The sequence below is a fragment of the Crocuta crocuta genome, unplaced genomic scaffold (genome assembly GCF_008692635.1).
Source record: "Crocuta crocuta isolate KB4526 unplaced genomic scaffold, BGI_CrCroc_1.0 scaffold334, whole genome shotgun sequence".
In the NCBI taxonomy this organism is placed as follows: domain Eukaryota; kingdom Metazoa; phylum Chordata; class Mammalia; order Carnivora; family Hyaenidae; genus Crocuta; species Crocuta crocuta.
The window spans coordinates 2,569,185-2,580,116 of NW_027533260.1; the positions used below are offsets into that span (position 1 = coordinate 2,569,185).

A 10,932-nucleotide genomic window follows, 5' to 3' on the forward strand; every position below is an offset into this window, starting at 1 on the left:
CGGCCGATCACAGGTGGGCGAGAGGCTAGAGAGGTGGGCAACCCAGGGGCTGGGCCTGACCTGGGGAATTTGCCTTTAAAAGCTGGGCTGGGGGGCGGGGAAGGGATAGCTTTGTGGAGGCGGGGCCTGAGGATCTGCATAGGAGGCCCTTCCTATCACGGGACGGGGTTGAGGCAGGTGAGAAACCGGCTTGCCGAGGGCGGGAAGACAGGTACGTTAAGAAATGAAGCTGAGGGAGCAGAGACTGAAAAATCAGGGGTCCGTGCGCTGGCAGGAACCAAGGGAAGGATGGGCTGGAGGGCGCTGGAGACAGAAGAGTGAGGCCCGAAGGCTGAGGTGGGAGGAATCCATCACAAATAAAGTCAGGCTGAGGGCCGTGACAGCAGGGACCCCAGGGACCCCAGGGTTTGGAGTTCAAAGGTCTTTAACCATTAAAGTCTGGACTGGGGATAAGAAAGAGCACAAGGGAGCGGGACCAGGCTGGCGACACTCCCCATCTGGAAAATCAGTGTGGCGGTGAGACTTTGGGAAGGAAGAGACCGAGTCGCACTGGGGCGCCATTCCAGGAGCCCCCCCGCCCCCCGCCCAGTGAAGGATCAGGGACCATACAGCCTGCCACGCAGGGATGATCCATAGGGTTGTGGAAAGGAGTCTAGAGCAGCTGGGTCACTGGAGGCCTGGGGACAGTGACCACTGACCAGTTTGTACAGAAGCAGTTGGACATTTCAACCAAAATGAGGCCGTTCCAGTGTGTCCCGGTCTCGGTGCGGTCCTCTCTGACGCCCTTCCTCCCTGCAGTTCCCCGCTCGGCTGAATGGCTCCAGCCCAGTGCCTGGCACCCTGTCTCGCATGCCCTTCGATGACCCGTTCTTTATGGTGGAGACGCTGTGCATCTGTTGGTTCTCTTTCGAGCTCCTGGTGCGCCTGGCGACCTGCCCAAGCAAGGCGGCCTTTTTCAAGAACGTCATGAACCTCATCGATTTTGTGGCCATCCTACCCTACTTTGTGGCGCTAGGCACCGAGCTTGCCAGGCAGCGCGGCGTGGCCCAGCCGGCCATGTCACTGGCCATACTACGAGTCATCCGACTGGTGCGCGTCTTCCGAATCTTCAAGCTGTCCCGGCACTCAAAGGGCCTTCAGATCTTGGGCCAGACACTGCGAGCCTCCATGCGTGAGCTTGGTCTCCTCATCTTCTTCCTCTTCATCGGCGTGGTTCTCTTCTCCAGCGCCGTCTACTTTGCGGAGGCCGACCGGGAAGATTCCCATTTCACCAGCATCCCCGAGTCGTTTTGGTGGGCGGTGGTCACCATGACCACAGTTGGCTATGGAGACATGGCACCCGTCACTGTGGGCGGCAAGATAGTGGGCTCTCTGTGCGCCATCGCCGGCGTGCTGACCATTTCCCTGCCCGTGCCGGTCATTGTCTCCAACTTCAGCTACTTTTACCACCGGGAGACAGAGGGCGAAGAGGCCGGGATGTACAGCCATGTGGACACGCAGCCCTGTGGCCCACTGGAGGGCAAGGTCAATGGGGGGTTGGTGGACGGAGAGATGCCTGAGCTACCACCTCCACTCTGGGCCCTCCCTGGGAAACACATGGTCACCGAAGTGTGAGGGACCTCACGTTTCCTTGGAGGGAGGGAGGGAGGGGTAGGAGGGAAGGCTAGGGGGAGGGGGTTGGGTATAGAAAGAACTAGGTTAAGTGGTAACGAGTTGGGGAACACTGAGTCTTGTTGGGTCTTGAGTTGTGGCTTGGTAGCTCCTATGGGTACCTCCTTAAGGGACAGTGAACGGCAATGAGTTATGCTGAGTCGATGGAGAGACTCCATTGGTTTATATTGCTTGGGGTTGTGCAAGACTTATGGAGCCTTTGTGGTTAAGTGTTGAGATAGATTTGATCACATAGTTGTGTGTTTTAGGTCCTCGTTGGGTTGGGCTGTGTTGTTGAGTCTAGAGGAGTCTTGTCCAACTGCACTGTGCGGGATTCTGTGGTTTCAGGAGTCCCCTGGGGCCATTTTGGATCAAGTTAGGTGGTCACCCACAGCATTGTTGTGACTGATGGCGTGTTCATGCATGGTGTTGTGGAGCTGAGTTGAGACACGCTGGAAGTTGTGCGGCTTTGTGATTCTTGTAGGGCTGTGTTATTTTAGATTCTGTGAACTTGTGAGTCATGTAGAAATCCGAAGAGTCAAGTGGTAGAATGTGAGCTTTCTAGGTCACATTAGGTTAAGTTGGGTTGGAATGTATGAGCGTATGAGCCTTTCAGGGCTCTGTTGGGTTGAATTGTGTAGAGTTACGTAGCTGGAAGTTTGGGGGGCTACGTGGAGATGAACCATATTGAATCGTACAACCTCGTGAGTCTTGTACGGCTGTGTGGAGTGGAGTTACACCAAGTTGTGTCGTTGTGAGTCCTGTAGGAATGTTAGGTTGAGTTGGACTGCGTGTATGGGCTCCATAGGGCCATGTTGGTTTGTTCTGCACTTAGTGGTAGCACCGGGACCCAAGAATAACAGCACTTGGGGGGAATCATGTATCAGGAAGCAAGTGTGGTGTTGTGGACTCTGAGACACAAACTGAACTGACTTGCCTGGTGTCACTTACTAGAAGGGGCAGGGCTGGGTTCTGGATCCATCGATTCAGTTGTTCACGCAGAGGGCGTCTGGGGGAGCTAGGAAGATGTAGATGCTCCTTCCTTTTACCCCACGCCTGCTTCGTTTTGCCATTCAGACCCTCTCGAGCTGTCCTCCTGTACAGCTTTGCTTCCAAACATGGAGATCGGAGCCACAAGGGAAGAGAAAAGGGGACAAATTGTATGTACTCTGTATAGGCATGGTGGGGGGACAGAAACCCAAATGAGGGGACAGAGACCTAGGGAGTAATGGAGACTCAGAGAAAGAGATAGAAACCCAGAGAAGACGGGGCGCCTGGNGAGAAGAGGAAACAGACCCAAAGAGAGAAGAAGCGAGATTTAGAGAGAAGGAGACAAAGACCCAGAGAGAGGGAGAGAAAAGAGACTCAGAGGAGGGGGGACAGAAAATCCAAAGAGCAAGGGAGATAGAGGCCAGGAGTGGGAGACAGAGATGGGGGGAAGTGTCAGGCACCCAGAGAAGGGCAGACACCAGACTTAGAGACAGACTGGAGCGACCCAGAGAAAGAAAACCAAGACAGAAAAGTCAGCGTCTCTGAACCCAAGAATATACGCAGACGGTCTTCCATGGAATCACAGAGATCCCAAATCAGGGAGCATCACCCTGTCCTCCCACAGCTCAGAAAGGCTGCCAGACAGACGGGGGGCGGGGGGCACTCTAGTTTCCAGGGGAGAAGCCAGAGCCGTAGAGCATGGGGGTGGCTTCCCGAGGTCTCGTGGCACGTCCCCAGGGTGCCCGACCCCACGTGCCCCGTCACCCTGCTGGTAGGGTACGGGTCCTCATTGGATCCTAGAGCCTCATTTCTTACAAACACAGTACCTGAGGCTCAGAGGAGAGGGTGTTACCCAAGGTCATGAACCCAAACATTTTCAGAGGACTTTCAGTACTCAAAGGGCATTTGGAAGAAGACGACACAGGATACCTCAATCGCTAACACGTATAGGGTTCCTATGTGCCAAGCATCATTCAAAGTACTTTACTTGTATTAATTTATTAAAACCAGTGGTTTACAGACTGCTGTTGTTGTTATGTTTAGCTATTGCTGCCCCTTCCCTCCCCCCCCTTTTTTTTTTCTCAAATGAAATGTTACTCAGTTGCAACTTACTCAGAGGCCCTGTGAGGCATCAGAGGGGGTCTGGTCGGAGGGACACTCTCCTCAATGGAGTCCCTCTTGGCAACTCGGAATGCAGCTAAGGTATTCAGCTTGCGGGGGGCGCCTGGGTGGCTCAGTCTGTTGAGCGTCAAACTCTGGATTTCGGCTCAGGTCATGATTCAGGGTGGTGGGATCCAGCCCCGAGCCGGGCTCCAGGCTGAGCGAGGAGCCTGCTTAAGATTCTCTCTCTTTTCCTTCCTCTGTCCCCCTCCCCTGCACACGTGCTCCATACAGAGCAATGGAAGAAAATACAGATTATCGTGGGAGGAGTTTGACAAAGGCAGAAAATAATCGAACGTTTAGGTAGTTGCTTCTCTCTGAGATGGGAGGGAAAGACACATTTGGAGACAGAATTGGAGGACAGACCCCCTCACGGGGACCCAGCACAGAGACTCAGCACAGAGACCCTAAGAGGAGGAAGCCCATGCAGGGAGGAGCCAAGACCTGGAGAGAGGACACCCACGGGGAGGAGGGAGAGCAGGAGCGAGGAGGGCAGTGACCTGGGAGGGGATCAGAGACCGGTGTGGTGGAGGGGGGGTTGGACGGGGCTCCACAGAAGCTGGGAAGGCAACCAAGGAGGAGGGGACAGATATCCAGAGGGAGGCGCACAGAGACGGTTTTACTTTTCTTTGAAAACTGACCTGTATTACTCCATCAGAGGCTGGAAGGTACCTAGAGCCTCTTTGGTAGGGGGTAGAATGTATTGGGTGCTTAAGGAAAAGGTGGGGAAGCGTGGAGAGGTCATGGAGGTGACCCAAGGGGACACTGGAAGAGCCCCTCCCCCACCCTCAATAAACAACTGTAGCCGCCTTCTATGTTGCCTTGGCTGGGATGGGGAAAAGGAGGGGAACACCCTAATCCGGGGACACCCTTCCTGCCACCTTGCCATGTTATATTTAGGCTGACGGAGGGGTATGGGATGACCCCCCCCAGATGAGTATCAGCTTTCCTCCTGAAATAGCTCCCGGGGAGAGGTGAAGGGCTCTGCTGGTCCTAGGGCGGCGTCTGACTTCAGTCTGTCTTAGGGCCTCTCTTCTCCATGGGTCTCCATTCCCCCTTCTGGGCTTCTGTCCCCTTCTCTCTCTGGGTCTTCTCTCTCTGGGCTTCTGTCCTCCCCGCCCCCCCCCTTCTCTGTGTTTATGTGCCTCTCCCCTGTCTCCCTTTGTCACTATTCATTTTCTTTCTCTGAGCAGATCATCCTGTTTCCAAATTGTCGTACCCTTGTCTGGCTCCGTGCCCTAGAATACCTTGAGTTTCTCCTCTCTGAGCCCGGGACAGACCCTCGACCCAGTCCCCACCCAGGAAATTCCAGCAGACAAGACTGTGGGAGAGCCCCCCCCCCCATCCACTGTCTCCCTGGGCCTCGGGCCTTATCGCTGCCCAAGTCCAGCTGGTTAATGTCTGGCCTAGAGCTCCTGGGAAAGTGGGGATGAGAGCAGAGGGCGGGAATCTGCCCAGGGATTGACACTTCATTGGCAAAACAACGCAAGGGAATCTCAGGCCCAGACTCCTGGCTCTAAGCAAGGAGGGAGCTGCTGGTCCGGAGTCTTGGGTCTGAGGAGGGAGGGGGCTGGGGGTCAGGACTCCTGGGTCTGAGGGACGAGGGACGAGGGGTCCGGCCTCCTGGGTCTCAGGGAGGAGGGGCTGGGGACCCGAATCCTGAGTCTGAGGGAGGAGGGGGCTGGGGGTCAGGACTCCAGCCGGGGGTCCCGGCTGCTGGGACCGGGGGAGAAGGGGGCTGGCGCCTGGCCTCCCGGGGCCAAGGCGGGCCAAGATCCGAGCGAGNTCCCCCCAGCCTAAATCTTTGGGAGGCGGGGCCCGGGAGTACGTACTTTTGGGTACCTGGGGAGGAGGGTCCTAAACTTCAGAACTCAGGGCTCCAGGGTCCGAGGGAGGAGGGCGCTGGGGGTCTGGACTCCTCGGTCTGAGGGAGGAGGGCGCGGGGCGCCTGGACTCCCGCAAGGGAGGGAGGGAGCTGGGGATCTGGGCTCAGGAAAGAGGAGGCAGCTGGGAAGCAGGGCTCTTGGGTCTGAGGGAGGTGGGAGCTGGGAACCCGGACTTCTGGTCTGAGGGAGGAGGTAGCTAGGGATCTACACTCCCGGTCCGGGTTGGATCAGCGCGGTTGCGTCCCTTCACACCCCTTTTTCCATTTCCCCATCTCCGAGCCAAGGCAGGCAGCCACTCCAGGTATGTGCAATAGAAGTCTTGGACAGGTCCTGGCCTGTCCCGTGAGGATAGAACATTCCAGGAAGCAGCCTCAGGGACCCAAGGCTCTTCTTGAGTGTGCGCCCTCAGGGACCCGGGTGTCCAGACCGGCACCGCCCCCGCCCTGTCTGGGAGATGAATGGCCCGTGGAGGATGTAATCTTTTCCAGCCTCCTCTACCCCTCCCGTNACCTGGTCAGGGAAGGGGCCTCTGGGAAGGGGGCGCGGCCTTGACTCTTGGGTCCCCTACACTTTAAGAGGAACACAGGGAAGGGGAGTGTTCGCGTCCCCTCCCCCACTTGCCCATATAACTTGCTCGTTCCCTTCTTCCCCTAGGCGGCTGCCCCTACCCTCTCCTGAGATGTCAGGAAGGAGGGGACCACCCATGTCCTCCACTGGGGCCCCCCAGAGCCTGGGGGCCCCCAGCCCTGGAGCCTGGAGGTGGAGGAGGTGCTGACAGGTCTGGTAACCACCTGCTTCTTCCCAGTTCCCTCCACACCACTCCTTCCCAGAACCAAAGACTTCCAGAATATTGCAGACAAACTGTAGTATCCATGCCCTCACCAGAATCTCCCAGGCCCTGGCCAATTTCTTGGACAGGGAAACTGAGGCCCCACATAACAGGAAATGTCTTGCCTTCTCAGTGGCAATTTTGAGCCGAACTTGGGTCTTGCTAGGGTTCCATAACGTGGCCCTTCTCAGAATTTTGGGACCTCAAGCCTCCTCTAGGCTGCAGGACTCAGGGCTCTTCAGGGTTGTAGAGGTAGGAGGCGGAACGGAGTCGCTCCCATGGGGCTCAAGTCCTCCTTACGGTATTTGTGGGCTGTGTGACCTGGTATAAGTCACTCACCTCTCTGAGCCTGTATTTCTCCATTTGTTGGTTTGGTGGCTGTTATTAGCAATAGCAGTAGAATAATTGTGACTAATCTGGAAGTTGGGCATTACCTAAGTCCTAGAAAATAAGGCCCCCCTCCTAAGATTCTAGAACAAGGGCCTCCCCAGTGGTTCTGGCATTCAGTTCCCTCTGGAGTTCCCAACTTCCGTCCCCCTCACCCCCCCCAAGTTTTTACCCTCGTCTCTAACGCAGGTCTCCCTTCCGTCTTCAGGTGCTCAGCGAGATGCCCCCCAGCCCCTCCCGCTCCCTCCCCTTCCTCCTTCTTTTCCTCCTCCCCAGTGCACCAATGGAGCCCCACCCCCCACCCGTACCGCTGCCCCCTTTTCTAGCCCCTGAGTGGGATCTCCTGTCCCCCAGAGTAGTCCTGTCCAGGGGCACCCCCGCCGGGCCCCCTCTGCTCTTCCTGCTGGAGGCCGGGGCTTTTGGGGAGCCAGCTGGCCGCCCCGCCAACCGCAGCCGGCGAGGGGCGAGTGAGACAGCACCAGCGAGTCGCCGGGGAGAGCTGGCTGTGTGTGATGCAGTCAGCGGCTGGGTGACAGACCGCCGGACGGCCGTGGACCTGCGTGGGCGTGAGGTGGAGGTGCTGGGCGAGGTTCCTGCGGCNAAGGCCGACAGCACTGAGGAAGGTGGCCCTGGTGGGGGAGGAGGGGGCTGCCGGGGTGTGGACCGGAGGCACTGGGTATCCGAGTGTAAAGCCAAGCAGTCCTACGTGCGGGCATTGACCGCTGATGCCCAGGGCCGCGTAGGCTGGCGATGGATTCGAATTGACACCGCCTGCGTCTGCACGCTCCTCAGCCGGACTGGCCGGGCCTGAGGCCCATGCCCAGGAACCGGGCAGGCAGAGGAAGAAGACCGCTGGATGCCGAGGGACCTCAGGGGTGGCCTGGCTGCTCTGGGCCTCGGTTTGGGAACTTGTGAAATGGTCACAAAGTCACAGCTTTCTGATTTTGAGAGCTCAATCCATGCAAGACAGGTGGTGAAACCAAGTGGGGTTTTGAAGGATGAATAGGAGTTCTCCTGGATGAACTTGAGGGTAACGATGATGATAATAATAGCCCAAGTTTTCTGAGTGTCTACTCTTTATCAGCGTTAATACACAATTTGTCAAATCAACTCTAGTGGATTTGACCATCGGAGGCCGTTGGGTTCCCAATTGCTAACCACTTGATCTCAGAGGACATCTTGCGCACCCTGGAGAAAGTGACAAGAAAGTGATCTGTCGAGAAGTGGGTGGGGGAGTGTAAAAACTGGAACACATAAGCAACTAGCTGGGAGCTCGGGTTTGAATGAGAAATCTTACTTGGTCAGACTTGTTGGCTTTGAGTGTTCCATTTTGAGGTAGTGAGCCACCCATCAGAGTAGAGCAAAAACAAGGTCGACTGATCGGACGTCAGGAGGCTAGAGACTTTGGCCCTGGTGGGGAGTTGGAGTCTACTCCCTTTCCTGTCCCAACGTGTACCCATATCGGGAAAGAGATAGACCTTAGAATCGTCCAGCTTGAGTATGGCGTGAAGTTCTGACCAATTGCCCTGACTCCCGGCTAGAATCTGGGGTCATGTGGACAGTGATAGGCTGTGAGTGGGCCAGGAAAATCCAAAAGGAGAAGTGGCCCCAGAGCCCTGAATGACGGGGTCAGTGGGACCCTGTGCCAGGCTGCAGAAGGTAGCCTCAGTTTTCCCCATCTGAAGAATGGGTCAGTGGGGTTGACATGATGGGAGCCGAGGAGGCAGAGGCCTTGAGGAAGTGGCCTTTAAAGTGAGGAAGGGACAAGAGAAGTCAGGGGTAGACCCCACACCTTCAGGATAACCCTTCATGTGTCACCAGTTCATACCCTACACACACACACACACACACACACACACACACACACATTCTTTTAGGACCAGCTTTGGTCTAAGGATGTAGACATCCCCATCCCTCACCCACATGGACTGGGCCCCTGGGAAGAGTAGGGGTGGCGGGGGGCCAGGCAGGGTCTGGCTGCCGCTGTTTCGACATCTCTGTGTTTCTAGATCTGTGGTTCCCCACCCTCTCTTTTGCCACCCCCCTCTCTCTCTCCGTCTTCCTGTCTCTTGTGTCAGTAGCTCTTTACCTCTGTTTCTCATTCACTGCCTCTCCCCCATTCTTGAATGTATTTCTTTCTCTTCAAAGCTCTCCCCACATCCCCTCCCCTCTCTTTTTTTGCTAAGTATTTCCCTGTGTATTTGTCTGTGGGTCTCTCCCTCTTCACCCACCCCCCATATCCAGGTGGAAGTTTTCAACCAAATCAAAGGCAGGCAGGACGCACGAAGCCAAAGCCGGGGCTGACTCCTTCAGCGGACTCCGGGAGGGAGGGAGGGAGGGAGAGCCCTGGGGAAGTCTGGAAATCGTTACCCCCGATGTAGGCAGGCCTGGCAGAGGGAGGAGGGGGCTGAGAGAGCTGGGACCCTGTAGGAAAGGGGGGGTATTTCTCATGGGTTCCCTGATGCGGTGGGTGGTCTTTATCTCCCCCCAACCCCGGGTCTCTGTGTCTCTAAAATTCTCTAAAACTCTGAGCTTCTATTTCCCCTTCCTCTCCGCCCCCTTTTCTGGCAGTCCCTCTCTCCCTGGGACTCCCCTCCTCCATTACTCTTGTGTTTCTGTGCCCCTTCTCTCAAAAGTCCCTGTCACTCTGTGCCTGGGCCTCTTTCTCATTCAGTCCAACCAGCCACACACCTGCAGGCCTTCCATTGGCTGGGTTCAGGGTGGGCGGGTTCTATCACCTGGGGCAACAGCTGACAACAAGCCTGCTCCCGCTGGGCTACCCCCCCGGGGGTGGGACCATGGCTGGGCCGACCCTAGCTCCGAGCGGGACGGAGGTGCCTGGTTCCCGGCCCAACTGGCATCTCACCAGCAGTGGTGTTGCCCACCACGTTATCCCACCTGTTCCCTTTCCCCCGCCCACTGTGCAGGTAGGAGGACCCTAGGTTCCTGACCACGAGGAGACTGGGGATCCAAACACCTGCTGAGAGACAAGGGGCTTGGGGGCTTGGACTGCTCTCTGACTGAAGGAGGAGGGTCCCAGAGTCCTGGGTCTGAGAGAGGAGGGGCCAGCGAACCGTGGATGCCTAGAACTGGAGGGAGGAAAGGGTTGAGGACCGACTGGGAGAGATCAGGACCCTCCGGCCAGAGTTGAATCCTTTGAGCTGACGTCCTTTCTCCCCAGTCCACGGTCGCGGAGCCCCTGCCCCCGGCCGCAAAGCAGGGTTTGCACATCTGGGATTTTGACGAGGTCATCAGCAGATGGGAGACAACCTCTGGCTCGGCTTCCGTGCCTAAGACCCACGGCGGGCCGTACGCACAGCCCAGGGCCCCAGAGCCTTCGGACCCCACGCGGATTTTGGGGATCAAGGATTTAGGAGAAAAGGTGAGGTTGTGGGATGCAGAGGTCCGCCGAGGACAGGGTCGGGGATCGCGCTGAGCACCAGGCACCCTCACGTTGAATCCCCGCGTCGCCTTCCCGCAGCTCAGAAGCCGTGGCTGGCGCCTCCCGCGGATCACAGAGCACCAGTGCAGTGAGACGAGGGCGCAGTACACCGGCCAGCCCGGCCTGGACCTGCGCCCCACCTTCCACGTCGGGCCCCAGCCCCTGGAGCTTGCGGACCACCACCGCGGAGGCCCTTCTCAGGTAGCGGAGAAGACCGCTGCCACCTTAGGACAGAGCTTGTAGCACCTGAGGCGGGGCCGGAGGGGCTCTGAACTTGGGACCAGACTAGGAGACCCTGGGGCGGGGAACTCCGAGTCGGGGGTCGGGGTTAAACGGTCTGGAATGGAATCAGGTTACAGAGCCTGGGGGTGGAGCTTGGACTTTTTGAGGTGGGGCCAGAAGGAGGAGGGGACTGGAGACCAAAATCCCAGCTCTGAGGCTGGGGCCACGATTAGTAACTCTCGNCGGGCCTTAAATATTCTGAGACCAAATCGGGTCGGAAGGCGGGGCTAGGCTTCCTTGGAGAGGATGAAGTAAAAAGGTACGTTTCCAAATAGCGGCTGAATTCCAGGGGCGGGGCGGGGAAG

At 57.3% G+C, this 10,932-nt stretch overlaps 3 protein-coding genes across 3 annotated transcripts in view; all 3 read left to right on the forward strand.

Moving 5' to 3' along the window:
* Positions 1 to 1,614, forward strand: part of KCNA7 (potassium voltage-gated channel subfamily A member 7) — a 5,155-nt gene extending 3,541 nt beyond the window's left edge. Inside the window, exon 3 of the mRNA XM_077747162.1 lies at positions 799 to 1,614. Within this exon, the coding sequence (XP_077603288.1) occupies positions 799 to 1,614 (816 nt within the window). The remainder of the gene's footprint in view (positions 1 to 798) is intronic.
* A 4,727-nt stretch (positions 1,615 to 6,341) lies between these two features.
* Positions 6,342 to 7,965, forward strand: NTF4 (neurotrophin 4). The gene is made up of 2 exons (XM_077747359.1): positions 6,342 to 6,465; positions 7,112 to 7,965. Exon 2 carries the CDS (start codon positions 7,124 to 7,126, stop codon positions 7,712 to 7,714), a length of 591 nt encoding a protein of 196 aa, XP_077603485.1. The 5' UTR covers positions 6,342 to 6,465; positions 7,112 to 7,123; the 3' UTR covers positions 7,715 to 7,965.
* A 1,728-nt stretch (positions 7,966 to 9,693) lies between these two features.
* The window catches only part of SAXO3 (stabilizer of axonemal microtubules 3), a 2,856-nt gene continuing 1,617 nt past the window's right edge, over positions 9,694 to 10,932 (forward strand). The window contains exons 1-3 of the mRNA XM_077747410.1: positions 9,694 to 9,830; positions 10,085 to 10,285; positions 10,385 to 10,546. Coding sequence (XP_077603536.1) covers positions 9,702 to 9,830; positions 10,085 to 10,285; positions 10,385 to 10,546 — 492 coding nt within the window. The 5' untranslated portion in view covers positions 9,694 to 9,701. The remainder of the gene's footprint in view (positions 9,831 to 10,084; positions 10,286 to 10,384; positions 10,547 to 10,932) is intronic.